Here is a 13,774-nt window from a genome sequence, read left to right as displayed (position 1 = left end):
TGTGTGTGCGTGCATGCACTATTTAAGGTGAAATATGTACAAACTGAAATGCAGGTACAGATGACAGGAAAGAATGGTTCAGCAGGTCCTTCAATTTACTTTTTAGATTTGCACAGTGCTGCAAGCAGCTGACCTGTCCTGGCTATGATGACCAGAAGAGGCTTGAGGTCAAGTTACCAAGCTTGACGAAATCCTTACTCTAATTCTATAAAAAACGACTTCCCATTTTAGAAACATTAGAGAAGCAGATTCTGTGAAAACAAATCTAAAAATCTTTTTTTAAACACAGTAAATTAATAACGCTATATTTATTTTAGACAGGACTTAGGACTTTCACACTTATTTCTGAACAGAACTTTATGTCCAATTTGACAGAAAATATTAATTTCTCTATTGTTATTTCCCAGGATATGCTAAAACTGATTTGAAGAAAATTTAAAATGATTTCATTGGAAAGAAGTACTATAAAATATCAAAGCACTCAAGCGTTTTAATGTTGTAGACAGTATGCCCAAAGTACTTAAATTAAAAATTTATCATAGATTTTTCAAGTTATTAGGTCAACTTAACTTAATATATAAATTGGGGCCATTTAAATGTGATGAATTTCCTAAGTTATGGCTATTCCTATATGTGACTTTAATAAATACTCATTTCAAATCAACATTATGACTTTCGTAAGTACTTTCAAAGGAGATACGAAGTTAGCCATGTAATGTGCGAACAATGCCTCTTTAAGGCATGCACTTTAAAATTTAATATGAAGACCATTTCATATCTATTCAACTTCTCTGAATCAGAGAAGTAAAAGTTAAAAAATATCCAACAACTAACTCTTAATAAAGTTACGATCTTACTATTTAGTTCAACTAGACAACTAACATATCTACATCAAATCAAAAGAAAGAATACTGAATGAATACATTACTGAAAATGTCAGTTAATTCAAGATTAGAAAATATATATAGTAAGATCTCCCACTTTTAACTTTGAGCTAGAAAATGCTGAAAGTTGCCTTTATATACAAGAACGTAATATATTTCTTGAAGTATGAAGTATGAAGTATGAAGTATGTTATTACTTATTAACATAGTAACTACAGAGAATTTACTTTAAAAACCCCTAAGCATATTAAACATGTATCCCATCATGTATTTTTATTTTAAATGTATTATTCTTTTTATTTACTATTATTATTATCATTATTGCTATTTTTGTTTTCAAGACAGGGCTTCACTGTGTAGCCTTGGATGTCCTGGAACTCACTTGTAGCCTAGGCTGGCCTTGAGGTCACATATATGCGCCTGTTTCAGCCCCACAGTGCTACTAATGCGGTGTTCACCACCACTGTCCCATGACTCTGGGTATTGCACATTCACAACTGTCTCTAGGAATCTGCGTTCTCTGTAACAGTCTGGGGAGTTCCTTTGAGTTACTCCTATTTACTTCTCTCTTTCCCACAAGGAACTATGACATGTTATTATTGCATGTATCAACCATCCTTTTTTCTTTTCTAAAATACCATCCTTAAACTCACTGGTATAGTAAACATTATAGGTGAAATTCAAACCACATAGCAAATTCAAAATGTGCAGTAGTAAATTAACCATACTGATGATCCTATTTTCTACAGACAGAATACTGCCACACTATGAAAACTGCATAAAATAATGAGCTCATGAATTTCATCTAGCCTAACCAATTCAATGACTTCTTATTGTATGCTTATGTAAACTGTAGCCAAAATTTAAATTCTACTATGCATAGTTCTAATTTATGGATGCAAAATTAAACTGGAAACACTTGTACATATAGCTATAAGCACCAACAGCTAAAAAATGCACACAGACAGCATTTCAGTGCACCTGAGTACTTAAAATAAGTGAATTTCTACGTGGACAAACAAAAATTGGGAGATTATAAATATGATAACACGGTAAAGGTCATCACCTATATCTTCATCGAGGTAGACAGTTATCTGACAAGGGGTCCCCTCTGTGTGTAGTATGGAAGGATATCTGATATAAACTTAACTTTAAAAATACCAATTTAAAACTATCCCAACAGCTTTTAAAATAGTAAAATCTAGGAGGCTCTAGAAATGAAGAGCGAACACATCCACAGTTAGGAGCAGAAGTTAAACAAAACTACATTGGCTACCAAAAGTAAAATAGTCTATCTTAGAGGCTGGAATTTAGGGTTTAGATATTACAGGAAATAAAACCGAATTTCCTGGATGACCTAGGGAAAACAGAAGACAGCCTGTACAAACACTACCCAGATAATGGTGGACAAATTCCATGGCTCTAGTGGGAACAACCAAACAACCTTAGATTGAATCTGTAACTTAGAAAGGCATTCCCGCATAATAAAATACCTCAAGAGACAAAATAAATATACTTGTCTACCTTCAAGACAGTAGCTAGATGTTAATGGCCACTTGAAAGAAAAGAATTTATTACCAAGAAAAATAACCCAATAATAAAAAGAAACTTTAGCATAAATATGTTAGATATTCCAAATAAATAAACTGGCAATATAGTAGTCATCAAAAATGATGCACACCATATATACATTATAGCTAACCACATAAACATCATCTACTTTATATGCATGCCCTGGTATACAGCAGCAAAAAGAAGCCTAATTCTATTTACATGTTTGCATTTTCAAATCAGTAACATAGTGATCTAAAGAAAGAAATGTTCGCATATTTACTTGTATTTTGTCATATTCATGAATGTACACATGTGCATTTGCACACCCCTCTGCACTTACTAAAACAACTAACACTTGAGGAAAAAGCTTGAAAAAAAGCATGTCCATGGCACCAATAATTTGCTTCTAGCTTCTTAAAGACGAAAGGGTCATCCCATCCTAAACATGTTAGAGAAGGTGTTGTAATGCCCAGGACTTGACTAGATATGGAGATGGCCACAGTCATAAAGGTGGAAGTGACATCTCCATGTAAGTAAGCAAGTTGGAGACCAGAACCCTCGTGAACACACAGAGACATGAATGTGAACAAAAATCATTCCGAACTTCAACGCAAGGCTTGGAATAGTCATTGCAGTGCCATATCTTATTGGGCAAAATTATACATTATACAAAATTATGTATAATTGTTTACAAATGAAATTTAAATTTTGCAAGGAATTATAATTAAATTTATTACAAAGCTAATAATCTTTTCACTGTAACTCTGAAAATTTGAAATTAAGGATTTAGACTCTTAAAAATTGCATTAAGGGTTATATTGACTCTAATTAACTGTCATTAATTATAATCCATAATTACATGTAATATGTGACATAACTTGATTAGTATAATTAAAGACGGGAAACTGCTGATACATATCTATAACCTCAGTGCTTGGAAGAAGAAGCAGAAAGGATTATGAGTTCAAGGATAGTCTGGATGTAATAGTAAGACCTGTCTCAAAAATCCAACAGCCAGTGTTGGTAAGATGGCTAACAAGCAAAGGTGACTGCTGTCAATAATGACCTGAGTTTAGCTCCTTGTAACGCACGAAGTAGAAAGAGGGAAACAACTCCCAGCTCCAGAACTTGTCCTCTAACCTCTACACATGGGCTATGACACATACAGGACACACACACACACACACACACACAAGCATGCACATATGTACAACACTACACCACTAATTATATAATAAAAGGAAAACTACAAAAATGAGTTACAGGGTGGTTTCTCTGTGGTTTTTTGGAGCCTGTCCTGGAACTAGCTCTTGTAGACCAGGCTGGTCTCGAACTCAGAGATCTGCCTGCCTCTGCCTCCCAAGTGCTGGGATTAAAGGCGTGCACCACCACCGCCTGGCTTACAAAATCTTTTACATACAATTAATTGCTTTAGTATTGAAATCTTTTCTTACCAAAACTACTGTTTTCATTTTAATAGAGGACATCAATAATAACAGTCTGAATATTATTCGATATATTCATTCTGTTTTATTTTCTATAGCCATGGAAAAGAGGTAAGAAATATTTCTTGGAGATATGCATGATACACAGATCCATAGTTACATTCCTAAAATAATATCTAATCTTACATTCCTCTGTGACTAATTTTCATTTCACAAGTTTTCTACATGTATTATAGAAAATTATTGCTGTTCACTTCTTTATCAGAAGGTAGAGAAATTACTCCTCGCAAGGAAAGTTGAAAACAGAATGAAGAAGAGGATAGGCAAGAAGAATCCACTTGCTGCGTGCCTAAATACTCCTTCCCTCCGACTTCTGGGTTCTGCCTTTTCCGCTGAGAGTCACCACAGGGAGTGTCAGGCACAGTGGTGGAGTTGAACTGAAATCTGTAATCTGAGAGTCACCACAGGGGAGCGTCAGGCACAGTGGTGGAGTTGAACTGAAATGTGTAATGAGACAAGATGACCGTGAGAGGGTGTCAAGGAGGAAACGACACTCAGGAGACCACGACAGTAATCCAAGTGAGATACTAATGTCTTGGACCAGACTGGAAGAGGTGGCTGGCTCCAAACACACTAAGGAAGAAAGGCTGAGAAGATTTATTGTTGTTTGGAAATGAGCTAAGGTATAAAATATTGAAAAAAAACACTCAAGAATGACTCAAGCTTTTGGATTGGAGTCACTGAAAGAACAGAGTGCCACTGACTGAGCTAGAACAATCTGGGCACAGAGACAGTGAACAATCATTTCAGATGTACACACCTTAATGGGACTCAGCAAGCAGACAGGGGTTTTAAAAGAAATCCAGACTGGAGAACCAATGGAATCAACAGTATTTAGTACCATTATTAAAAATAATGGTGGACAATATTCACTTTATAAGTATCCCAATATTCAGAGGTAGGGGAGATGAAAAGCCAGGAGCTTATGGGAGGGTGGGAAAGAAAGAACCAGGGATAAAAGGTAAAACACTTTTTGGACACTGTCTCAAAAACTAATTTTGTCAGCTGTGGCTGTAGTCATATTGCTTCTACCTTCAAAAACATGTTCTAATGATTACCATGTATTCTGTCTCTGTTTTTATTATTCAACTCTCTCACGAACCATTCTGCGACCCTGGGAAACAATTCTATACAAAACAAGTTAAAACAAGCTTTGGAATGCAAAATTCATGTCAATGCCACATATGCTCTTCATGTGTTTCCTGCTGCATCTATGATAAACTCACACACCTTATCCCGCATACAACCCAACTACCATCTGCTTCCTATCTACCTGTCTGATTTCTTTCCCCTGTTGATTTTCCTTCTCTTAGTTTCTATCTACACAGGCATTAATATTGTCCTGAATGTACAACAGCCTCAGGCTGGAGAGATGGTTCAGCAGTTAACACCATGCACCATCCCTGCAGAGAACGTGAGTTCCATTCTTAGCACCTGCATCAGGCATCCCACAGTCACCTTTAACTCCAGCTCCTCGGCAGCCAACACCTCTGGCCTCGATAGGCACCTCTACTCATATGCGAGCCTCCATTCAAACACACACACACGCACATAATTAGAAACAAATATTTTTTAAGTACATCAGTTTTATATTGGTTTGGTATTTTATCTCCTGTAGAGACTCTATACTCCTTGTCTCTTCACCAATATTTATATTCACCTTGTCTAACTTCTCAATATTTAGAACTCATAACCCAAATATCTCCTTAAAGTCCTTGTGTAGCAGGCTTTCTTTTGGGCCAACAACCAGCTCCCAAATCTTGATACACAGACTTATTAGTTATGAATACTCAGCCTTATCTAATGCTTGTCCCACTAGCTCTTACAATTTAAATTAACTTGTTTCTTTTCATCTATATTTTGCCTTGGAGTATTTTACTTTCTTTCATTCCGTATGTCTTAACTCCACGTATAGCTTGCTGGTGGGTACCTGGATAAATGGCCCTGTTCATTTCCCTCTCTTTCTCCCTCATTCTCTTGTCTTTTCTCTTCTCTCTGGAGCCTAGATTCCTCCTCCTACATATTCTCTCTGCCCACCAGCCCCACTTATTAGTTATTCAGCTTTTTATTAGACCAATAAGGTGCCTTAGGCAGGCAAGGCAAAACAGTAACACATCTTTCATAGTTAAACAAATGCAATATACACCTTTACAAAGTTACAGGAATATTCCACAATGGCCTTGCCTGATTGTCTGATAAGACATAAGACGATCTTATGCATCTCTTTATAACTTCATAAACTAGTTCACCTCAGGACAGTTCCACCTGCTTACAAAGTCTCCTTTATCTGCATTAATACTCCTCCCATATAATTCCCCTCAACAAGCTTTAGAACAATGCTATGTCTAACCATGTTGTATACAAAGATTTTCACATTTCAGAAAATAATTGTAAAAGAGATCTCTTACAATGACTTAAATTAATTTCAATTATTCTCCACTTCATATGGTTTTCTAGTCTTCTCCTTCTATGTTCTTTTGGGAATTTCTAATTTATGAGTTACCATCATAACTCATAAACAACATCATTGTTAGTTGGTCCCACTAGAGTCCCAGAATTTGCCCACTGTTTTCCAGGCAGTGTCTGTACAGGCTATAAGTGACACAAGTATCTTTCTTAGCCTATTATCCTGGTGATTATTATTCTGGTGGCTCAGATTAAAAGCATGATTGTCATAGTTAATGGCTGTGAAACAAAGTCTTCTATTTTACAGATGTGAAGAAGTTTCCTAAGTACTTGATATTTCACATTCTTTCTTATAAGTCTACTTTAATACTTTTACACTTAGCATTTGCTTGATGTTACTTTAGTCTCTGAATCTCAGTGTCACTTGAGGAGACTAAAGACGATACTACACTAAGCATCATGAATATATCTGATAACTATATGTATGTGTATTGAAGATTCAAATCATTAACTTAAAAAACTGTAGAAATATGCCAATCAGTGAGTCTCACACTACCACATCCTACCAGGCCTTTCTCTATTCAATGTTTAAAAAATGTCTAGAGAGCAGTGATCTGTTTATATTGCCACTCAACCTTTTCAAAATTACAAAAGGCATTAAGTGCCTTACACACTCAAGGATTAAGGAAATAATGGTTTATTAACAATAGCTTTTATGTGATGCCATGGACAAATAGGAGCACTAGGTAAAAATGTAAGTAACATCAGCATTCTCGGATAAGAATGTATATAAACATGTTCCCAAGTATCTGACAATTATCATAATATGAACTCCTGTACATTTTGTCCTCGGAGTTTTGGGTCCTTGGAAACAACTGACAGAATGAGAAGTCTGAATAGTCAAAGCAAAAATATTTTTCATACATGCAAAAGAGAGAAAACAAGACTATATAAAATATGCTAACTCAAAACCTCATTTTACTTATATATTTATATACATATATATATTGCTTAAAATCCACATTGAATTTATTCTGACATTGTTAGTTTTAATTATGCATATCTTAAAAAGTGAGTATGTATTTAAAGATTTTTAAGTGTCTTGCCTGAATGCACATATGTGTATCACATGTACACTTGGTCCCCACAGGAATGAGGAAAGGGTTTCAGACCTCCTAAAAGTGGAGTTACATACGGTTGTTGAACTGCCATGTGCATGCTGGGAAAGGAGCTACAGTCCTCTACAAGAGCAGCCTGTGCTCCCAACTGCTGACCCATCTCTCCAGTCCCAGAAAATGTCAACTTTAAATATGACATAAGGGAAGGACATCTATAATAATAAGTACAGTCAAACATTTGTAGTAGAAAATCATGTTGTGGATAGTATAATGATATGGATGAATTTATCTGAGGTTCAACTATATCCTCCGCGCTGCTTTCTCAGTGAGTATACTCAAATATATGAGATGCGCAGCAGGAGCAATCATCCAAAGTAATTCCTAAATTATCTCGCATTACTTTCTCTATTTATTATTTTTTGGTAATCTCTATGAGGACATTATTTTTGATTCTTCTTCTTTTCTTCCTTAGTTGTGACTCTGTAGTTCAGGGTGGCCTCAAATTCCACCTGTGGCCTAGGATAGCCTCGAATTTGCTATACTCTTACCTCAGTCTTGCTACAGGGATTATAGGCAAGAGCCATCATGCCTTGTTGATGTTCCTCGATTTCTAAAATTTCCTGTTAGAAAATAGAATTTTTGCTAAGAGACGCATCTCACAGCAACAGCTAGTGGGGAAAAACAGCAACTTCTTTGTTCAATTTCATTATTTTTGTTTTTTAGGAGTCAAGGGAAGATGAAAGACCGACTTCAAGAATTAAAACAGAAAACCAAGGAAATCGAACTCTCTCAGGATAGCCGGGTGTTTCCAGAAGCAGAGGAACAAGGGGAGCTTGTCCAGCAAGCTGTTATTTATGAGAGAGAGCCAGTAGCTGACAGACACCTACATGAGATCCAGAAACTGCAGGAGACTATTAACAGCTTTGCTGAGGATGTTCAAAGGTTTGGACAGCAACAGAAAAGTCTGGTGGCTTCCATGAGAAGGTTTAGCCTACTTAAACGAGACTCGACCATTGCAAAGGAGATCAAAATCCAAGCAGAACACATTAACAGAGCACTGGGTGACTTAGTCAAAGAAGTAAAAAAGTCGGAGGTTGAAAACGGTCCGTCGTCAGTGGTTACAAGGATACTTCAGTCTCAGTATGCCGCCATGTTCCGCCACTTTCAGCAAAGCATGTTTCTATACAATGAAACAATAGCTTCAAAGCAAGAGAAGTGCAAGACATTCATTGTCCGCCAGCTTGAAGTAGCTGGAAAGGAAGTGTCTGAAGAAGACGTGAACGACATGCTTCAGCATGGAAAATGGGAAGTTTTCAACGAAAGCTTACTCACAGAAACCAGCATCACGAAAGCACAGCTTTCAGAGATTGAACAGAGACACAAAGAGCTTGTGAGTCTGGAGAACCAAGTGAAGGACCTCCGGGACCTTTTCATTCAGATCTCTCTTCTGGTAGAGGAACAAGGAGAAAGCATCAACAACATCCAAGTAATGGTGGCCAGCACAAAAGATTACGTTATCAATACCAAAGAGAAATTTGGACTCGCTGTCAAATACAAAAGAAGAAACCCCTGCAGGGCCCTGTGCTGTTGCTGCTGCCCATGCTGTGGCTCCAAATAAAGATGCTATTTTAGAAGCTTCTCAGGGGTTAGGAGTAAGGTTTCCACATTTCAGAGCCTTGTTTTGATTGTCTTTATTTCATGAGTCCAGTCCCATACTATCACTGCTAACAGCTCATTTTCCCCTTTAATATTTGCCTTTAAGTTACAGAAATGCTGAAGCCAGTGACACAAGACAAGCATTTTTCTTAAAATTTCCAGGTTAACTATAAAAAGTTAAATTGAAAGATTTTACATTTCTAGAAAAATATTGAGTTCTACTGTTAATTTCTGTAGTCTTAAGATGAGTACTCAAACAAGTGGTAACGACTAATCTGGCTTAGTTGAGAATATTTTGGTAATTAAGAGTTGTATAAAACAAAGTCTCAACAGATGCCAAGGACCATCAAAATGAAGCTAAAATGCCTAGTAAGTCTTTATCCTCAGATAGATGAGTAAACTTGATGATCATTACGTCCTGGAAAAACCCACTCATAGACTTGATGAAGAATCTGTCTATGCTTAACAATGGTGACTGTCAAGCATAAGACTTACAGTGAGGTAAGACTGTTTTTATGAACTTGGAAATGGACCAAAAAAACTGAATTAAATACAGATTAGAGGCTTGACAAAGTCAAAGTAAAGGCAACTGTGTTCTAGAACATGTGACATCACTTTGTGATGAAGTATGAATTAATGACGAGTCCTAAGCAGTCTTCGACTTTGAGATGATCCTCCTGACAGCCTCCAGGGAGCTTGGATGACACAGGAATGCACCACTGAGCCCATTCTGATCTTTTTCTTTAAACCTTGTCTTTTATTTTGCCCCAGCTGCACTGTTCTTTTCTGTAATGGAGCAGGTCACTCTAGAGGTTCTATACTCTTTTGTTTCTTATGCCTAAAGTAAACCTGTTCTTACTATCACCAATCTTATTTTCACTGGAATGTTGTCTCTCGTGGGTGGGTGGATGGCAGACAACATAAAGATATTAGTCTTCCTACTCGAAGATATGATGTGTCTTCATTTATTTATACAGTTTTCAGTTAGTGGAAAACTCTTACCGTTCTCTATATATGAAAGCACCATGGCCATCTTTGTGACTTTTTTGTTTGTTTTGTTTCTATTGCTATTATGAAGTAATATTTCTCTCCAGTAAATATTTGCCACTGTTGTCAAACAAAGATATAAAATACTTGCCTTTGAGAAAGTCCTTCCCTGACTAGTCACCCTAGCAAGGCAATCCTGATGACCTGTGGCATCTCCTCACCCTTACTTTAAGTGTCTGCTGGGACTTAACACCATCTTCTAGATCTGTTTGTTCCTTGCTTCTGTGTTAGCATGTGAATTTCCAATCGATTTCCTGTGCAAGAGCAAACAATATCCAGAGGTCTCTAAGAGTGCTTTTCTCAGATTTACTCAGTTACCTCATTTCCCTCGTACACCGTCTCCCTCCTTATAATATGGAAGGCTGTGTTTCTGCTCCAACCCATGGCACCTTCATTAGCCCCCAATTCCACCCTTGGCTTTGCAGTATTCCTTCTCTTTGCAATATCTGGAGTGAGCTCCTCTTCTGGGTCACTGTCTTCAGCACAGCTCTGTGTTTCCTGTATCAGATGCCCTTGAGTGAAGCCCTTCACATCTCTTCAGGACTGACTCCTTACTGGAGGGTTCTGTTTAAACTCTTGGCCAGAGCGGTGAAAAAAAAAAGTGAGAGAATTCATCTGTGACAATTTCCTTAAAGACCCTTAAGACAAAGTTATCAATTGAGAGGAGCAGAGTTAAGGGAGCAAGAAGATGAATGAAACAATCAGGTCAGAGGGAAGAATTGAGTCATCCTGGAAAATGGCAGGAGAATAACCAGGGGGCATGCAGGGCCCATCTGAACGTATTGGAATAACTTTCATGTGATCTCTGCCAGGACACAAATGCGTTTTTAACCTCGCCATGCTCAGCAGATTGAATGCTGGCAGAGAAAGTGACGATCCCTGTCTGCTCAGGGTGGTGGCTCTCCCACACCTGTGCAATGCAAGAAGTGTGTGCTGGGAAAGCTGGGGAACTTGAAAGGATTAAATTGCCATGTTACACTATGATAGAAGTACTACAAAGTTGCGGGGTTGGTGAAGATCTTCTCCCAGTCAGTGGGTTGCCTTTTTGTCTTAGTGACAGTGTCCTTTGCTTTACAGAAGCTTCTCAGTTTCAGTAGGTCCCATTTATTCAATGTTGCCCTTAATGTCTGTGCTGCTGGGGTTATACCTAGGAAGCGATTGCCTGTGCCCATCTGTTGTAGGGTACCTCCCAATTTCTCTTCTATCAGGTTCCGTGTGCTTGGACTGATATTGAGGTCTTTGATCCATTTGGACTTGAGTTTTGTGCATGGTGATAGATATGGGTCAATTTTCATTCTTCTACAGGTTGACATCCAGTTATGCCAGCACCATTTGTTAAAGATGCTTTCTTTCTTCCATTGTATACTTTTAGCTCCTTTATCGAAAATGAGGTGTTCATAGGTTTGTGGGTTAAAATCTGGGTCTTCTATGCGATTCCATTTGTCGACTTCTCTGTTTTTATACCAATACCAAGCTGTTTTCAATACTGTAGCTCTGTAGTAGAGTTTGAAGTCAGGGATGGTAATACTGGACTGAGCTCCCAAAGTCCCAATGAGGAACAGAGGGAGAAGATGAGCAAGGAAGTCAGGACCAAGAAGGGTGCAACCACCCACGGAGACAGTGGGGCTGATCTATTGGGAGCTCACCAAGGCCAGCTGGATTGTGACTGGAAAAGCAGGGGATAAACCCGGACTCTCTGAATATGGCGGACAATGAAGGCTGCTGAGAAGCCAAGGACAATGGCACTGGGTTTTGATCCTACTTCTTGTTCTGGCTTTGTGGGGGCCTAGCCAGTTTGGATGTTCACCTTCCTAGACCAGGATGGAGGGGGGAGGACTTTGGACTTTCCACAGGGCAGGAAACCCTGACTGCTCTTCAGACTTGAGAGGGAGGGGGAGAGGAGGGGGGGAGGGGGAGGAGTGGGAGGCTGGGAAGAGGCGGAAATTTTTTTTTCTTTCTTAATAAAAAAAAAAGAAAAAAAAGAAGTACTACAAAGTAATTTTAGTTAAAAAATGTAAATTGATTTTTTTTTTATCCTGTTAGTTACCAAGTATCACTGTGGGAAAAGATGTTTCACGTGTCCCAGCTTCAAATGCTTAAAGTAGCATATGAAAAAGACTCTAGAAGACTGATGAAAAACTCCAAAGCTGACTGGATAATTACAGTTGTCACCTCCACCGTTCCTTTTAAGTTTCTATTTAGAGCTTTACGTATACTTGGTTACAGCTGTTCTTAAATTATTTATCATGAAAACTAGATTATTAAGAACTATTTAGTATGCATTCGTTCAATTATGCCCAGATGGATGTACAAAAAGTTCTTAGTATTTTATCATGCTTATAAAGTAAGAATGAAGCCCAGACTTGTTGAAAAGCCGTTAATAATATTCTGTTTCATTGCCACATTCTTTTTCATAGTGAGTTATACATATTAATTGGTTCAAACATGGCATTCCTGCACGTGCATTATTGTGTTTTGTCTTATCCACCTTCTCTGTCTCTCACACTCCTATGGTAGCTACTTTCTATTCTCAAGTTTGCCTCCCTCCAGCCTCCATAGATTCTACATTCTATATAAAAGAGAAAAAAATGTTACATTTGTCTTTCTCTCTCGGATAATTTCACTTAGCCTGGTAAACCTACTTGCTTCCATTTTCTTACAAATGACTTGATTTTGTTCTTTTATGTTGCTTCTGTGTTGATTTCCACCTAGGCTAATGCCATATCATAGCTATGGCAAATAATACCTTATGTCTATGTCCTCAATTGCTTAGTATAAACCTAACCTAAGCAACAAGGACAATATATTTATTCGATAATTAAATATTTTGTATACTTTATTCCACACTTAATACAAAGTAAAACGATCAATCTTTCTTAGTATAACTATCTGAAAGAGAAAACTAATTATTGAAAGAGTTGATGGAACAACATTAGAAATCTGCTGGCTCTGGAAACAGAAGTCAAAAATAACAAATTTAAAAAAAGAACAATTAAAGTCTTTTGGGTGCATGTTAACACCACTAAATTGGTTTAAGTGGTTTGAATTCATCTAACAGTTTGAAGCACTGTACCATCAGCAATAATATTCCAATCCATTTCCAGAATGGTAGGGACACTCTTTCATTATCTGAATCCACATGTCGGCACAGGCAGGCACACGCTTGCTCATTTACAAGCAGAGTCATAGAGAGAATCGGTAACTCTCCGGACCGTGCGGTACTTGCACACCTGTGATCCCTAGCTTGGGCTGGAAGGTTACTGGGACTTCCACGTCAGCATGGGCTACAGTGTGAGACCTTGTCTCAAGGAAACAAAGGAAGGAAGAGGAAGAAGGCAAACAACAGTAGGGGAGGAGGGATAGGGCATCTCCTGAGGGCTGTCTGATTCCAAAGGTCTCACCCTCAAAATACTGAAGGTCTGGGGTGAAAACAGTAAAGCAGGAGGTCCATGGCAACGTGTTGATGCCTACATAGCAACACTGTCAAGTATCTCTTCTTCATGAGCTTTAAAGTTCCTTGGGCAGCTGAGGATAGGGAACCTGAAATGACCCTATCCTATAGCAATACTGACGAATATCTTGCATATCACCATAGAACCTTTAT

General features: G+C 37.9%; 2 protein-coding genes across 5 annotated transcripts in view; one reads left to right on the top strand and one right to left on the bottom strand.

Annotated features, from left to right (window-relative positions):
- Arl13b (ADP ribosylation factor like GTPase 13B) overlaps positions 1–13,774 on the bottom strand; it is a 62,012-nt gene that overhangs the window by 26,226 nt on the left and 22,012 nt on the right. The gene's annotated exons all lie outside the window — the stretch shown is intronic.
- On the top strand, positions 8,148–9,176 carry Stx19 (syntaxin 19). Its single transcript, XM_026788175.1, has one exon. The coding sequence runs from the start codon at positions 8,204–8,206 to the stop codon at positions 9,083–9,085; it is 882 nt and encodes a 293-aa protein (XP_026643976.1). The 5' UTR covers positions 8,148–8,203; the 3' UTR covers positions 9,086–9,176.

Source organism: Microtus ochrogaster, chromosome 2, assembly GCF_000317375.1.
Source record: "Microtus ochrogaster isolate Prairie Vole_2 chromosome 2, MicOch1.0, whole genome shotgun sequence".
Taxonomy (NCBI): domain Eukaryota; kingdom Metazoa; phylum Chordata; class Mammalia; order Rodentia; family Cricetidae; genus Microtus; species Microtus ochrogaster.
The sequence above is the reverse complement of the archived record's forward strand: the minus strand, read 5'-3'. Positions and strand labels throughout refer to the sequence as shown.

What these genes read in the sequence shown, in the direction of transcription:
- Stx19 (XM_026788175.1), top strand. Translation starts at nt 8,204, where the DNA reads ATGAAAGACCGACTTCAAGAATTAAAACAGAAAACCAAGGAAATCGAA.